Source organism: Salvelinus alpinus, chromosome 2 (assembly GCF_045679555.1).
Source record: "Salvelinus alpinus chromosome 2, SLU_Salpinus.1, whole genome shotgun sequence".
Taxonomy (NCBI): domain Eukaryota; kingdom Metazoa; phylum Chordata; class Actinopteri; order Salmoniformes; family Salmonidae; genus Salvelinus; species Salvelinus alpinus.
Window position 1 is genome coordinate 93044115 of NC_092087.1, and position 17036 is coordinate 93061150.

A 17036-nucleotide genomic window follows, 5' to 3' on the forward strand; every position below is an offset into this window, starting at 1 on the left:
TAAGTGTATAAATGATGAAGTGCAACCGATAAGAGATGAGAGTTGCGTGTCTATTAGAGCAGAAAGAGGGAGCGAGATCATAGATCTCTCTCTCACCGCAGCAACGGCTACGCGTTGGTCTCAAAAACATAGTCTATAATATTGCGCAAACCATAAGACCGGGCCGGCCCAACACGAATGAATTCTAAGAATATCAGGCGCAGGCTGAAAATCTACGTTTTACAATTACGAAGCACTGTGCATGTCTAGATCAACCAAATATACACGATCAAAGAATCATTTATGAACACAAAAATAGTGAGCCCCAAATGGGGCACGAACCCAGGGACTGTCCACCCAACACCTAAAGGCTAATATCAGGTCACTACAAATCTCAACAATGTTGTTATTGTTGTTGCCTTTATGTGTAACAGAATCAGTAAATCCTATAAGAATTATATTTCACCAGAAATGACGTGATAGAAAATGGCATAAGAGTGGAAATCCCCCCTAATCCCAGACAGAGCAGCCAGACTCTTTTCCAATAAACTGTCAGTGAGTAATTCACGTTTCGCTAAACTGAACAAAGAAGTCTACATCGATTTGCACACGATTGTCCAACAGTTTCAACAAATCACACCAAATGCAGGTACGTGGTTGTTTCATAATGATCGCTAATAACATTTTCTATTGAACAACATTTACATTATTTACGTCGAAGAAACTGTCAGATCCTGAAATGTAACTTCCGTATTTTTATTTTGTACGCTAAAAATGAGTCTAAAAGTTTGCATTGTCAAAGACATGAAAACGCGATCATATTAAGATAAATATTAAAATGTGTAAGTGTTTCCGGGTGAATTTACTTTTATTTGCCGGTTTTCAAAGTATTTGACAAAGACGTACAGTATGAAGCTATTCAAACTGATGACGTCATCTAGTCTAAGGCAAACTGCGCATGTGCGGACCGTCAAATCAAAGGCACTACTTCAATATAAAGTTTTTTCGAAAATGAAAACGTGTCCGTTTTTACTTTCAGAGGTTGGAGTAATACCATGTTCAACTACTTAAGACATTGGCTCCAATCTAGGTTGTGCCTTTAGATTTCGAGAAAGTTAACAACTTCGGAAGAATCTTTCACTTCTCTAATTGACTTCTGAAACCCCAAACCCCGGGCTGGTCTGTTTGGTGTGTATCGCAATCTTTCCCGGAAGTCTAGTCTTGCACCTCTGGGTTTCGAAACTCTGTATTTGACTGCCAAGAAGAAACGCGAAGCCGAAAAGTTACATTTGTTTATTTAGAACTACAAACATGAACTACAACTCCCACCAGCTGTATAATGTCTCTCTTTCCACAGTTTGCCGGTCTAAAACAACTATATTTTTGCATTTTCTAAATTTACATTAATTCAGAACACCCCCACCCAATATGAATGTAATTTTATATATATATATATATATATATTAAATAAATTATGGTCATGTTCCATTGGTCAGACTTTACTGACACGTGCCAGATCTTACAACGGCTGGATAGCTATTTTATATATCAGCTAACCACATCATATATTATAACAGTCTGGTTCCCAACGGCACAGTTGATGATATGCTACTCAACCATTGGTTGATGAATGCAACCGCTGAGCAGGTTAACACGACCTTTAGGACATGATACTGAAGTGAAGCGAAAGGTTCATTTCACAGGTTATTGGCATGCGAATCCCAACACAGAGTCTAAACAATTAAACTCTCAATTAAACTATATATATATATATATATATATATATATATATATATATATATATATATATATATAAAGAAACTAATTAGGCCAAATAACTGTTGCAATAGTCTGTTATCTACTTTTTGTATCAACTCCATATCTATATATATATATATATATATATATATATATATATATATATATATAGCACTAAACAATTAAACTCTTAATTAAACTATATATATACATATATATATAAACAAACTAATTTGGCCAAATAACTGTTGCGAAAGTCTGTTATCTACTTTTTGTATCAACTCCATATCTTGACTGTAAATGTTTTCATGCTATTTTGATAAGTCTGCTATTTTGATAAGTATTTAACATCAGTGTTTTTAAATATTTTTTTAAATGAAAGATGGCGCTGCCGCTGCCCAGCAGCCCGGCACTGGACTTGATGGGGAATGACAGCCTGCAGGACTGGGAAGTGATTGGTGGAGGGGGATTTGGACAGATCCACAAGGCCAGGCATATAAAGTGGAGGTTTGATGTGGCCATCAAGTTGCTGCATTATGATGATGGGTAAATATGACCATCCCACAGCCGTGCATAAGACAATATGTTCATTCTGTTTGCTCCGGTGCATTCACAATCTCCAAATAAGGGCCCTGGCCAATATGAAAGAAAACTAATAGAACTGTATTACATTTAAAAAATAATATATACTACCGTTCCGTTCAAAAGTTTGGGGTCACTTAGAAATGTCCTTATTTTTGAAAGAACAGCACATTTTTTTGTCCATTAAAATAACATCAAATTGATCAGAAATACAGTGTAGACATTATTAATGTTGTAAATGACTATTGTAGCTGGAAACAGCTGATTTTTAATGGAATATCTACATAGGCGTACTGAGGCCCATTATCAGCAACCATCACTCCTGTGTTCAAATAGCACGTTGTGTTAGCTAATCCAAGTTTATCATTTTAAAAGGCTAATTGATAATTAGAAAAACCCTTTTGCAATTATGTTAGCACAGCTGAAAACTGTTGTCCTGATTAAAGAAGCAATAAAACTGGCCTTCTTTAGATTAGCTGAGTATCTGGAGCATCAGCATTTGTGGGTTGGATTAGGCATTTACAACATTAACAATGTCTGCACTGTATTTCTAATCAATTTGATGTTATTTTAACTGACAAAAAATGTGCTTTTCTTTCAAAAACAAGGACATTTCTAAGTGACCCTAAACTTTTGAACGGTAGTGTACATGTTTTAATGATGTCAACCATTTTGATTAAAGGTGCAATCTGTAATTTATTTCTGGTTTAAAGTGCTGCCCCTACAGTCTTTGTTAAATATTTTTGTTGTTGTTGTTGCTCTTAGGTCAAATGTATTTACGTCAAGGTACCACTAGGGGAAGTAAAGGATTCGTTAAGGCTCTAGTCCACGTGTCAAACTCATTCCACAGAGGGCCGAGTGTCTGTAGGTTTTCACTCCTCCCTTGTACTTAATTTATGAATTAAGGTCACTAATTAGTAAGGAACTCCCCACACCTGGTTGTCTAGGTCTTAACTGAAAGGACAAAAACCTGCAGACACTAGGCCCTCCATGGAATGCGTTTGACACCCCTGCTCTAGTTCATGAGCCAGGGGGGTCGGACCGGCTCACTTGGGGTGACGATGTCTCATAGAGATTTTTGTTGAAGGTCTAATTCCCTCAAGTTTGAAAATGTGTGATAGCAGTGTAGCAATGGGAGCTTTCTCTGTGTTATCACTCTTTTATTCATCCATCCCATCCATTTTCTCTGTGTTATCACTCTTTTATTCATCCATCCCATCCATTTTCTCTGTGTTATCACTCTTTTATTCATCCATCCCATCCATTTTCTCTGTGTTATCACCCTTTTATTCATCCATCCCATCCATTTTCTCTGTGTTATCACTCTTTTATTCATCCATCCCATCCGTTTTCTCTGTGTTATCACTATTTTATTCATCCATCCCATCCATTTTCTCTGTGTTATCACTCTTTTATTCATCCATCCCATCCATTTTCTCTGTGTTATCACTCTTTTATTCATCCATCCCATCCATTTTCTCTGTGTTATCACTCTTTTATTCATCCATCCCATCCATTTTCTCTGTGTTATCACTCTTTTATTCATCCATCCCATCCATTTTCTCTGTGTTATCACTCTTTTATTCATCCATCCCATCCATTTTCTCTGTGTTATCACTATTTTATTCATCCATCCCATCCATTTTCTCTGTGTTATCACTCTTTTATTCATCCATCCCATCCATTTTCTCTGTGTTATCACTCTTTTATTCATCCATCCCATCCATTTTCTCTGTGTTATCACTCTTTTATTCATCCATCCCATCCATTTTCTCTGTGTTATCACTCTTTTATTCATCCATCCCATCCATTTTCTCTGTGTTATCACTATTTTATTCATCCATCCCATCCATTTTCTCTGTGTTATCACTCTTTTATTCATCCATCCCATCCATTTTCTCTGTGTTATCACTCTTTTATTCATCCATCCCATCCATTTTCTCTGTGTTATCACTCTTTTATTCATCCATCCCATCCATTTTCTCTGTGTTATCACTCTTTTATTCATCCATCCCATCCATTGTTCCCATAGGGATTTTACCCTATGACAAACAATGCCAGTATACAAGAAGTTACTGATCACGTATTCCCTCATCATTGGAAAGCTAAGATTCACAGCTATCCGTCAGACACATTTTCGGAATGTTCAGGTCAACAGAAATGTTACCTTTGACCTCTAGGGTACACATCAGAATGACCTGTATAAATTGCTTTAACCAAGAAAAACCCCTCATACAAGTAGTTCTAAAAGATCATGAAATTACCTTTCAACTTATATGTAATATAACCTACTTTGAAAATACCAGCTACAACTATTAAAACATTGTGAAAATTGTACCGTTGACATTCCACGAAGAGAGGAAGCTATGTTTTTGTATTGTAACTTTGGTGATAGAGGCACCACATTTCACACACACAGCTAGAACAGGGTTTAAAAAGCATCTGTAGATGCAGGGCTGAAGGGTCAGTCTAGAATATGTGGAAGGGGTGAATCTACACTCTTAGAAATGAGGTTACGGTTAGGGTACAGTATTTTCCCCTGGGGTACAGAAAGATATCAGGGATTCTGTTTTACGTAATCATCGCTCTCTCCGGATATACTGTCCCCGTCCATTCAGCCAGCGGGGTTCTCCGTCCATCACACGGACAGGAAGAAAGAACCCTCTGGGGGAAAAGAAGAGGAGGTGTTTGTTTCATGATTAAGTCACCGTAGTAACGTACAAGAAGTCAAGTCCTTTTGTTCTCTCGATCTGAAATACCTCACCATCAAACGCCGCCTGTATTACCTCCCAACCTTCTTCGGTCATCGTCACTGCTGTGTACCCCCCCCCCCCCCCCCCCACACACACCCCACTGCGACGGCTCTCAATGAACTACACTGGACTTTGTGAAAACTGGAAACCGCGTATCCTGAGGCCTTATTTATTGTATCTGGGGACTTTAATAAAGGAAATCGGACAAATGCTGCCAACGTTTTATAAACACCTCCTCTGCTACTCTTGGATCTTGACTATTACTACTCCCCCTTCCAGGAAGGCTACAAGGCCCTTCCATGCCCTCCCTTCAGCAAATCCCATTTTGCTCCTCCCTTCCTATAGGCAGAAACTTAAACCGTAAGTACCCGTGGTAAGGACTGTTCAATGATGGTCTGACCAATCGGAATCTATGCTAAGAATGTTGTCCATCGACTACAGCTCAGCCTTCAACACCATAGTGCCCTCCAAGCTCATCACTAAACTCAGGACTCTGGGTCCAAACCCCGTCCTGTGAAACTGGGTCCTGGAAGGACGTAACAACACCTCTGCCACACTGATCCTTAACATGGGGGCCCCACAAGGGTGCATGCTCAGCCCCTTCCTGTACTCCCTGTTCACCCATGACTGTGTGGCCACGTATGACTCCAACTCAATCATCAAGTTTGCTGACATCACAACAGTGGTAGGTCTGATAACCACCAATGAGGACAGCCTACAGGGAAGAGGTGAGTGTCCTGGCAGAGAGGTGCCAGGAAAATAACCTTTCCCTAAACTTCAACAAAACGAAGGAGCTGATCGTAGACTTCAGGAGACAACAGAGGTCATCCACATCGACAGGGCCACAGTAGAGAGGATGAAAAGCTTAAAATCCCTCGGCGTGCACATCGCTGACACCCTGCTGTGTGACTTAAAATCTATAATGCATTGTGACTTAATCTCAGTGTGGTTTTATTTGATCACCCACATGAAATACTGGGGTAAACTGGTCCCGTGTAGCTCAGTGTAATACTGGGGTAAACTGGTCCCGTGTAGCTCAGTGTAATACTGGGGTAAACTGGTCCCGTGTAGCTCAGTGAAATACTAGGGTAAACTGGTCCCGTGTAGCTTAGTGAAATACTGGGGTAAACTGGTCCCGTGTAGCTCAGTGAAATACTGGGGTAAACTGGTCCCGTGTAGCTCAGTGAAATACTGGGGTAAACTGGTCCCGTGTAGATCAGTGAAATACTGAGGTAAACTGGTCCCGTGTAGCTCAGTGTAATACTGGGGTAAACTGGTCCCGTGTAGCTCAGTGAAATACTGGGGTAAACTGGTCCCGTGTAGCTCAGTGAAATACTGGGGTAAACTGGTCCCGTGTAGCTCAGTGAAATACTGGGGTAAACTGGTCCCGTGTAGCTCAGTGTAATACTGGGGTAAACTGGTCCCGTGTAGCTCAGTGAAATACTAGGGTAAACTGGTCCCGTGTAGCTCAGTGTAATACTGGGGTAAACTGGTCCCGTGTAGCTCAGTGAAATACTGGGGTAAACTGGTCCTGTGTAGCTCAGTGTAATACTGGGGTAAACTGGTCCCGTGTAGCTCAGTGAAATACTAGGGTAAACTGGTCCCGTGTAGCTCAGTGAAATACTGGGGTAAACTGGTCCCGTGTAGATCAGTGAAATACTGGGGTAAACTGGTCCCGTGTAGCTCAGTGTAATACTGGGGTAAACTGGTCCCGTGTAGCTCAGTGAAATACAAGGGTAAACTGGTCCCGTGTAGCTCAGTGAAATACTAGGGTAAACTGGTCCCGTGTAGCTGAGTGAAATACTGGGGTAAACTGGTCCCGTGTAAATCAGTGTAATACTGGGGTAAACTGATCCCGTGTAGCTCAGTGAAATACCGGGGTAAACTGGTCCCGTGTAGCTCAGTGAAATACTAGGGTAAACTGGTCCCGTGTAGCTCAGTGAAATACTGGGGTAAACTGGTCCCGTGTAGCTCAGTGAAATACTGGGGTAAACTGGTCCCGTGAAGCTCAGTGAAATACTGGGGTAAACTGGTCTCGTGTAGACCAGTGAAATACTGAGGTAAACTGGTCCCGTGTAGCTCAGTGAAATACTGGGGTAAACTGGTCCCGTGTAGCTCAGTGTAATACTGGGGTAAACTGGTCCCGTGTAGCTCAGTGAAATACTGGGGTAAACTGGTCCCGCACCATTTTAGGGTTCTAGATAGCACCTTTTTTTCTAAGAGTATAAACACTGTAGTGAAAGAAAATGTAGTATATACCATAGTAATTAATGTGGTGTTTTTGCTAATTGTAGTATACTGTAGTATTTAATATTTTTTGTTGTTGTTGCGGACATTACCGTAGCTTTTACTAAAGTGTTGTTGTTGTTGTTGGGTTTTTTTTTTACATAGAAGTGCAGGCTTTCTACTTGAGGAAACCGACTGGTGAAATATTAAAGCAGCACATTTTCCATAACCTGTAGGTCGGTAGAACTGGAGTCTGAACGGATCATTCAGAGCTTCTGCTCTTTTCTTTAATTAACCTTTTATGAAAACAGTTGATAGGATAACATTGTATGTCATTTGAATAAGCTCACATCCATGACTATTCACTTGTACATATCCGTCGTACAGCTTTTAAGACACCACAATTCTGTGGATAATGTGACATCATAATGCGACATCATAATGTGACGTCATAGTGTGACATCATAATGTGACATCTTAATGTGACATCTTAATGTGACATCTTAATGTGACATCATAATGTGACGTCATAGTGTGACATCATAATGTGACATCTTAATGTGACAGCATAAAGTGACATCATAATGTGACATCTTAATGTGACAGCATAAAGTGACATCATAATGTGACATCTTTATATATTTGGGTCATGTGGTTGTGTGTTCTACATCACTATGGACATTTTAAGACATTATTGGGCGTACTACAATTATATTTCATACAGGTATGGTCATTCAAAATGAATCCAATAAGACCCCATTGAGTTGTTTGGCGGTCATATCGGAATGAGTCTTCTGTCGGGTTATTGTGTAAATCCTGTGATGGCCCTGTATCTACAAATCTTTTTTTAAACCCTGTTCTAGCCGTGTGTGTGAAATGCGGTGCCTCTATCAACAAAGTGTACAATCCAAAAACATAGCTTCCCCTCTTCGTGGAATTCTATGGCAAAGCTTCCAACATTCTAATGTCAATGGCATAATATGGCTGATTTTTAAACAATAGTTGTAGCTGGTCCTTTCAAAGTGGGTTATGTTATATATCATTTGAAAGGTAATTTCATGACCTTTCAGTACCACTTGTCAAACAAAGTTAAAATGTATGTTTCTTTTTTAAAGCAATTTATACAGGTTATTCTAATATGTAACCTAAAGTTATGTTGACCTGAACTTTTCCCGAAAATTAGTCTGATGGATAGCTGTGACTCTAATCTTTCTAAAAGGGTGTGCAGTATGTGATCAATAACTTGTTGGTCTGGCTCATGGACTATAATCCCTGTCTTTATCCCCCCCTCCCCACACACACACCTCATTCCAGCTCTAGCACTTCCCTGCTTAAGGAGGTAAAGAATATGCAGAAGGGAGGGAGCCCCCATGTGGTGAGGATTCTGGGGGTGTACCAGGGGTGCCCTCCATCTCCAGGTAGAGGCCTCTCCACCCAGCTGGGTATTGTGATGGAGTTAATGAAGATAGGTTCACTGGCCACCCTCCAGGCCAGCCTCTCTGGCCCCCCACCCTGGCCCCTGGCCTTCCGCCTGGCCCACCAGATCGCTCTGGGAATTAACTTCCTTCACAACCTCCCTCAGCCACTTCTGCATCGCGACCTGAAGCCCAATAACGTGCTGCTGGATGACAACCTTAATGCAAAGGCAAGTCCCAAGATCCTGAGTCTCTACTAGTGGTGAGATACGTCTGAACTATGTGCAGTCATCACTACCAACTGGCAGTATACATATTTACTGAACATGACTATTTCTCTTTAGTCTATGTGAAGCCCATCTCTCTCTCTCTCTCTCTTTCTCACACGCTCACTCTCTTTCTCTCTCTCTCTCTCTCTAGCTTACAGATTTTGGCCTTGCTGAAGTCTCCCATAGTGCTTTGAAGACGCCCAGAGAGGAGCCTGGGACAGAAGGAGGCACTCTAAGCTACATGCCCCCTGAGGCTTTTGAATCATCATATGAACCAACTCGAGCCACTGACATCTACAGGTACAACACAGAGAGAGAGCACTCAGAAAGCACCACTGACATCTACAGGTACAACACACAGCGAGACAGCACTCAGAAAGGACCACTGACATCTACAGGTACAACACAGAGAGAGACAGCACTCAGAAAGCACCACTGACATCTACAGGTACAACACAGAGAGAGACAGCACTCAGAAAGCACCACTGACATCTACAGGTACAACACAGAGAGAGACAGCACTCAGAAAGCACCACTGACATCTACAGGTACAACACAGAGAGACAGCACTCAGAAAGCACCACTGACATCTACAGGTACAACACAGAGAGACAGCACTCAGAAAGCACCACTGACATCTACAGGTACAACACAGAGAGAGACAGCACTCAGAAAGCACCACTGACATCTACAGGTACAGCACAGAGGGAGACAGCACTCAGAAAGCACCACTGACATCTACAGGTACAACACAGAGAGAGACAGCACTCAGAAAGCACCACTGACATCTAGAGGTACAGCACAGAGAGACTGCACTCAGAAAGCACCACTGACATCTAGAGGTACAACACAGAGAGACAGCACTCAGAAAGCACCACTGACATCTACAGGTACAACACAGAGAGACAGCACTCAGAAAGCACCACTGACATCTACAGGTACAACACAGAGAGAGACAGCACTCAGAAAGCACCACTGACATCTACAGGTACAACACAGAGAGAGACAGCACTCAGAAAGCACCACTGACATCTACAGGTACAACACAGAGAGAGACAGCACTCAGAATGGACCACTGACATCTACAGGTACAACACAGAGAGAGACAGCACTCAGAATGCACCACTGACATCTACAGGTACAACACACAGAGAGAGACAGCACTCAGAAAGCACCACTGACATCTACAGGTACAACACAGAGAGAGACAGCACTCAGAAAGCACCACTGATATCTACAGGTACAACACACAGAGAGAGACAGCACTCAGAAATCACCACTGACATCTACAGGTACAACCAGAGAGAGAGACAGCACTCAGAAAGCACCACTGACATCTACAGGTACAACACACAGAGAGACAGCACTCAGAAAGCACCACTGACATCTACAGGTACAACCAGAGAGAGAGACAGCACTCAGAAAGCACCACTGACATCTACAGGTACAACACAGAGAGAGAGACAGCACTCAGAAAGCACCACTGACATCTACAGGTACAACACAGAGAGAGACAGCACTCAGAAAGCACCACTGACATCTACAGGTACAACACACAGAGAGACAGCACTCAGAAAGCACCACTGACATCTACAGGTACAACACAGAGAGAGAGACAGCACTCAGAAAGCACCACTGACATCTACAGGTACAACACAGAGAGAGAGACAGCACTCAGAAAGCACCACTGACATCTACAGGTACAACACAGAGAGAGACAGCACTCAGAAAGCACCACTGACATCTACAGGTACAACACAGAGAGAGAGACAGCACTCAGAAAGCACCACTGACATCTACAGGTACAACACACAGAGAGACAGCACTCAGAAAGCACCACTGACATCTACAGGTACAACCAGAGAGAGAGACAGCACTCAGAAAGCACCACTGACATCTACAGGTACAACACAGAGAGAGAGACAGCACTCAGAAAGCACCACTGACATCTACAGGTACAACACAGAGAGAGACAGCACTCAGAAAGCACCACTGACATCTACAGGTACAACACAGAGAGAGACAGCACTCAGAAAGGACCACTGACATCTACAGGTACAACACAGAGAGACAGCACTCAGAAAGCACCACTGACATCTACAGGTACGACACAGAGAGAGACAGCACTCAGAAAGCACCACTGACATCTACAGGTACAACACAGAGAGAGAGACAGCACTCAGAAAGCACCACTGACATCTACAGGTACAACACAGAGAGAGACAGCACTCAGAAAGCACCACTGACATCTACAGGTACAACACAGAGAGAGACAGCACTCAGAATGCACCACTGACATCTACAGGTACAACACAGAGAGAGACAGCACTCAGAAAGCACCACTGACATCTACAGGTACAACACAGAGAGAGACAGCACTCAGAATGCACCACTGACATCTACAGGTACAACACACAGAGAGAGACAGCACTCAGAAAGCACCACTGACATCTACAGGTACAACACAGAGAGAGACAGCACTCAGAAAGCACCACTGACATCTACAGGTACAACACAGAGAGAGACAGCACTCAGAAAGCACCACTGACATCTACAGGTACAACACAGAGAGAGAGACAGCACTCAGAAAGCACCACTGACATCTACAGGTACAACACAGAGAGAGAGACAGCACTCAGAAAGCATCACTGACATCTACAGGTACACCACAGAGAGAGAGACAGCAGTCAGAAAGCACCACTGACATCTACAGGTACAACACAGAGAGAGACAGCACTCAGAAAGGACCACTGACATCTACAGGTACAACACAGAGAGAGAGACAGCACTCAGAAAGCACCACTGACATCTACAGGTACAACACACAGAGAGAGACAGCACTCAGAAAGCACCACTGACATCTACAGGTACAACACAGAGAGAGACAGCACTCAGAAAGCACCACTGACATCTACAGGTACACCACAGAGAGAGAGACAGCACTCAGAAAGCACCACTGACATCTACAGGTACAACACAGAGAGACAGCACTCAGAAAGCACCGTGGGCATTCGATAACTCTCTCTCTTTCCTCTGTCTCAGTTACGGCATACTGCTGTGGTCCATCTTCACTGGAAAAGAGCCCTATTATGCAGATAACCCTCGTAAGTGGTAGTGTCACTGTTAAGCACACACACATTAACACACACATTAACACACACACATTAACACACACGTCTTCTTCTCCGTCTCTCATCCATCTCACCCCTCACTTCTCACTATTATTTAGACTTTCTTGTTCTCTTATTTCACTCTCCTGTAGATCTCCAGTCCAGTATGGTGAGGTTCCGGGTCCCCTTGGGCGACAGGCCCCCTCTTGAGGCAGTGGACAGGGACCAGGCTGGTGGGCTCGGGGAGATGGTGGACCTCATGGTGAATTGCTGGGACCAACAGCCTTCTAATAGACCCCATTTCCTGGGTGAGACTACAGGAAGGTTGTTTATACTTTGCCCTGTCACTTGATGAGGAACAGGTGTCATTAATCATGATCATTAACCTTTTTTGTATACCTTGGTATGTTGTTTGGTTGTTCGTATTGGAACCCAGGACCAAATACTGATTGGACATTTTATGTCAGCGGTCTGTCACAGGAGACTATTTGGTTGTTAACTCTTTTTGCTTATTATTCAGATTGCCTCACTGTGACAGAGAGAACATATGAGAGGCACAAGCAGTCAATAAACGACGTTGTCCATCAAGTGCTCCTTAAACTGGTACTTTACAAGACACTCTGATTCAAACCTCTCGTTCTATATGTGTAACATTCACTTATAGCAACATAACTGAACAACTCCTCATTTTAGTGCCACCTTTTCTCTCCCTCCCTCCCTCCCTCCCTCCCTCCCTCACTCACTCACTCACTCACTCACTCACTCCCTCCCTCCCTCTCTCTCTCTCTCTCTCTTTACTCTCTCTCTCTCTCTCTCTTTACTCTCTCTCTCTCTCTCTCTCAGGAGGAGGAGAGGATGAGGAGACAGGAGGAGGAGAGGATGAGGAGACAGGAGGAAGAGGAGAGAGAGAGACAGGAGGATGAGAGGATGAGGAGACAGGAGGAAGAGGAGAGAGAGAGACAGAGTAAGTACATTTTTTGTTGTTATAATCATCAACATTACTATGTACTGTAAATTACATTATTTGAATACTTTACTTGATAATTTGTTCAGCATATAATGGTGCCTCTATGTTCTTTTTTTTAATTCACAGAAACTGGTCTAGCTCATCTGAGGATAGTTCTGGTGGGGAAGACTGGAGCAGGGAAGAGCGCAACAGGAAATACCATCCTGGGTGGGGAGCGGTTTAAAGAAGACTCCTCCCCTGAGTCTGTGACTGCTCAGTGTGAAAAACAGAGTGGAGAGGTGAATGGAAGGAAGATTGATGTGATTGACACGCCAGGACTCTTTGACACATCAGTCACTATAGAGAAAATGAAATGTGAACTAGAAAGGTGCTTCTATATGTCAGTCCCAGGACCCCACGTGTTCCTGTTGGTGATCAGACTGGGGAGGTTCACACCTGAAGAGAAGAACACTGTGAAGTGGATCCAGGAGAACTTTGGAGAAGAAGCCTCAAAGTACACCATGGTGCTGTTCACTGGAGGAGACCAGCTGAGAAAAAAATCTGTTGAGCAGTTTGTAGGAGAAAGTGTTAACCTCCAGGATCTCATCAGCAAATGTGGAGGTGGATATTACTCTGTCATCAATGACAGTGACAGTAGCGCCAACCCTGACCAAGTCCCAGAGCTGCTGAAGAAGATAGATGAGATGGTGACGAGGAATGGAGGACAACACTACACCAATGAGATGTACCAGGAGGTCCAGAGGAAGATCGAAGAGGAGGAGGAAAGGAAGAGAGAGGAGGAGAGGAAGAAAAAAGAGGAAGAAATGAAGAAACAAGAGGAGGCGATCAGGAAACGGGAAGAGGAGGTGAGGAGAGAGGAGGAAATGAAGAGAGAGGAGGAGTTGAGGAAGATAGAAGAGGAGAGACAGGAGGAGAGAAGGAAGATGGAAGAGGAGAGACAGGAGGAGAGGAGGAAGACGGAAGAGGAGACGAGGAAGATGGAAGAGGAGAGACAGGAGGAGAGGAGGAAGATAGAAGAGGAGAGGAGGAAGATGGAAGAGGAGCGGGGGAAGATGGAAGAGGAGAGGAGGAAGAGGAGCAGGAGAAATTGGTTCGAGCGGGTTTTAAACCTTTAACCTTGTTGTGGCCAGCACCATGCTCTAACCCAATGAGCGGAACTGTGTGTACTTTCATCTTTATACAAACATTAACCAGACTTTTAACGTCATAACATGCCATAATCATACCAATCTTCAACTTTCCTTTCACATTAAATCCCTGTTCTTCAATAAATACAAAAACATGCTGACTATTACTCAACTGGGTCGTTGATTGTAGACTTTACTCTCTGTAGGAAGGTAATTGACTCTGGATAATATGAAAAATATGCTGTCTGTTTCTATGACTGTATATGGCTCAGCTAATGATAAACGTACCCTAACCCTCCTTTGAGCTTCAGTCACCAGCACCATCTCCCACCTAAATTCATGTTTTTTTCTGGTCATTACTGTCCACTGTCCACCAATGTTATTTAAGCAATAACACACAAGGGGGTGTGGTAGCCTAGTGGTTAGAGCGTTGGGCCATTAACCGAAAGGTTGCTAGATTGAATCCCCGAGCCGACAAGGTAAAATTCTGTCGTTCTGCCCCTAAACAAGGCAGTTAACCCACTGCTCCTAGGCCGTCATTGTAAATAAGAATTTGTTCTTAACTGACTTCCCAGTTTAAAAAATAATATATATACTACGGTCTGCGATACCACTGCTGTCAGCCAATCAATATTCAACCACCCAGTTTATAATAAAGAAGGATTCTGGAAAATATGCTGTCTGTTTCTATGACTGTGTCATGACTCTCCTGTGACGATCTGAAGGATCAGGTTACAGTGGGTCCCCTCTACAGCGTGCTCTCTCTCGTAGAGGGGGAACGTCATGACTCTCCTGTGACGATCTGAAGGATCAGGTTACACTGGGTCCCCTCTACAGCGTGCTCTCTCTCGTAGAGGGGGAATGTCATGACTCTCCTGTGACGATCTGAAGGATCAGGTTACACTGGGTCTACTCTACAGTATGCTCTCTCTCGTAGAGGGGGAATGTCATGACTCTCCTGTGACGATCTGAAGGATCAGGTTACACTGGGTCTGCTCTACAGTGTGCTCTCTCTCGTAGAGGGGGAATGTCATGACTCTCCTGTGACGATCTGAAGGATCAGATTACACTGAGTCTGCTCTACAGTGTGCTCTCTCTCGTAGAGGGGGAGAGCGGAAAGTCGGCTGTTTTATGGTCGGTCATAAAATACGCTGCCTCTATGCTCGGTAGTGTTCGAGTTTGGAATGTAAACTGTGGAACACAGAGAGACCCTTGGACATCAAAAGTTTGATTAATTAAACAATATTTCTACTTTTGAGAAAGTGGGAATGGTCCGTGGACACTAAGGGACAGTCATGACGGGTGTGTTTCATTGGTGATCTTATGAAGGAAACACACATTGCTGTATCTCTGTTTGTGGACACTTTTCAATTATCAGGTTTACATCTACATTTTGTGAAACGTATGTGATTAAACATGAAACTATTTGTGAAAAGATGTAATGTGATGTTAACCTTCTAAATGAGAAAATATGGGTTTTCATATAAAGTTAACCAAATCAGTGGCCACGTCAACGTGAGCATAGGACATTACGTCGGCGTCATGGACCGCCCTTTTCTCAGAAGTGTATAAAACCCGCAGCGGTGGCAACACGGCTGACAAATGGTTTAAGACTACAAGACCAGAAAATATGGAACTGACGCTACATGTTGAAATGGTTAAGAACTACAACTCTCTAGGCCCAGGAGACCAGACAGCGTGTAGTGTTGGCTACACGGCTGGAAATGGTTCAACTCTGAGACTAGCGATGACTACAGAATAAGAGCAAATGCTGTAGTCTGCAGCTAGAAATTACATAAGTCTAGTACGAGAATACCGACAACCGTGGAAGCATCTGTTTTATGCAACGACCATCTGTACACCTGACGTATCCATTACAACCTACACTATCCAGAGCTCCTGAGGAAGCTACAACCACAAAAGACATTGTGACTTCTGGGGAAATTAACCAGAGACTCTGATGAACTGACTCTCCAGCAGACGGACCGGATTCCAACAGAGAAGACAACAACGACATATGGGCGTAAATATATACATTGCAATTATTCTCGAATGAGCTGCCGTTCATGTGCAAACGATTAGCATTTCAATTAATTAATTATAAACTGTGTGTAGTGAATCCGTTTTGTCTTTCCCGCTCTTTTATCTGTCCCCACCCCTTTCCATTGTCTACCAAGCCGTCATACCGGTTTAGCCCACTAGGGACTTATCAATGCATTGTGTTAGTAACCAATATCTACTGTTTGTTATGTATTTCTGTGCTTATTTAGTTAGTTAGTAATTAAATAATTAAGCCAATTTGTATATCGCTGATTCATCATTTATGCTAAGGTTCGTGCAGATATCCAAGGGTTTTACAACGTTCAGTAATGACAACTGATGAGGTAATAATAATACATTAATACAAGACTGTACTCGATAAGATATGAAAATATCTGAAGAGTCGATTCAGGAAATAAACATTTTCCCGTGGTGCCCCGACTTCCTAGTTAATTCAAGTTTGCATGATTAGCTTAATCACGTAATAATAATCACACATACATAATTTATTTGATAAAATAACAGTCTTCACATTTAATGATAGTCGCAGAAACGACAACTGTATATGGCTCAGCGAATGTTAAAATGTACCCTAACCCTCCTTTAGGCTTCAGTCACCAGCACCATCTACCCACCTAAACGAATGTTTTTCTGTTCATTAGTGTCCACTGTCCACCAACGTTATTAAAGAATGGTTCCCACCTTCTGGTTGATTTCCTGGTTTCATGGCTACTTGTGCTTGTCTCATCCTGTTTGTTTGTCAACATCAGACTTACTTTGTTTGTATTTACATATGAGATGTAATTCACT

The 17036-nt window shown here is 42.8% G+C and overlaps 1 protein-coding gene across 3 annotated transcripts in view; it reads left to right on the top strand.

The window, feature by feature from the left end:
* The window catches only part of LOC139568270 (uncharacterized), a 20138-nt gene extending 5277 nt beyond the window's left edge, over positions 1 to 14861 (top strand). Inside the window, exons 1-9 of one of the 3 annotated variants that reach the window (XM_071390018.1) lie at positions 490 to 628; positions 2120 to 2283; positions 8613 to 8943; positions 9134 to 9282; positions 12025 to 12086; positions 12245 to 12400; positions 12613 to 12695; positions 12936 to 13056; positions 13186 to 14861. In XM_071390018.1, coding sequence (XP_071246119.1) covers positions 623 to 628; positions 2120 to 2283; positions 8613 to 8943; positions 9134 to 9282; positions 12025 to 12086; positions 12245 to 12400; positions 12613 to 12695; positions 12936 to 13056; positions 13186 to 14174 — 2061 coding nt within the window. In that variant the 5' untranslated portion in view covers positions 490 to 622 and the 3' untranslated portion in view covers positions 14175 to 14861. Of the gene's footprint in view, positions 1 to 489; positions 629 to 2119; positions 2284 to 8612; positions 8944 to 9133; positions 9283 to 12024; positions 12087 to 12244; positions 12401 to 12612; positions 12696 to 12935; positions 13057 to 13185 lie in introns of those variants that run through there. The other 2 variants (XM_071390020.1, XM_071390019.1) reach the window with 2 other exon arrangements.
* Positions 14862 to 17036: the final 2175 nt, after the last annotated feature.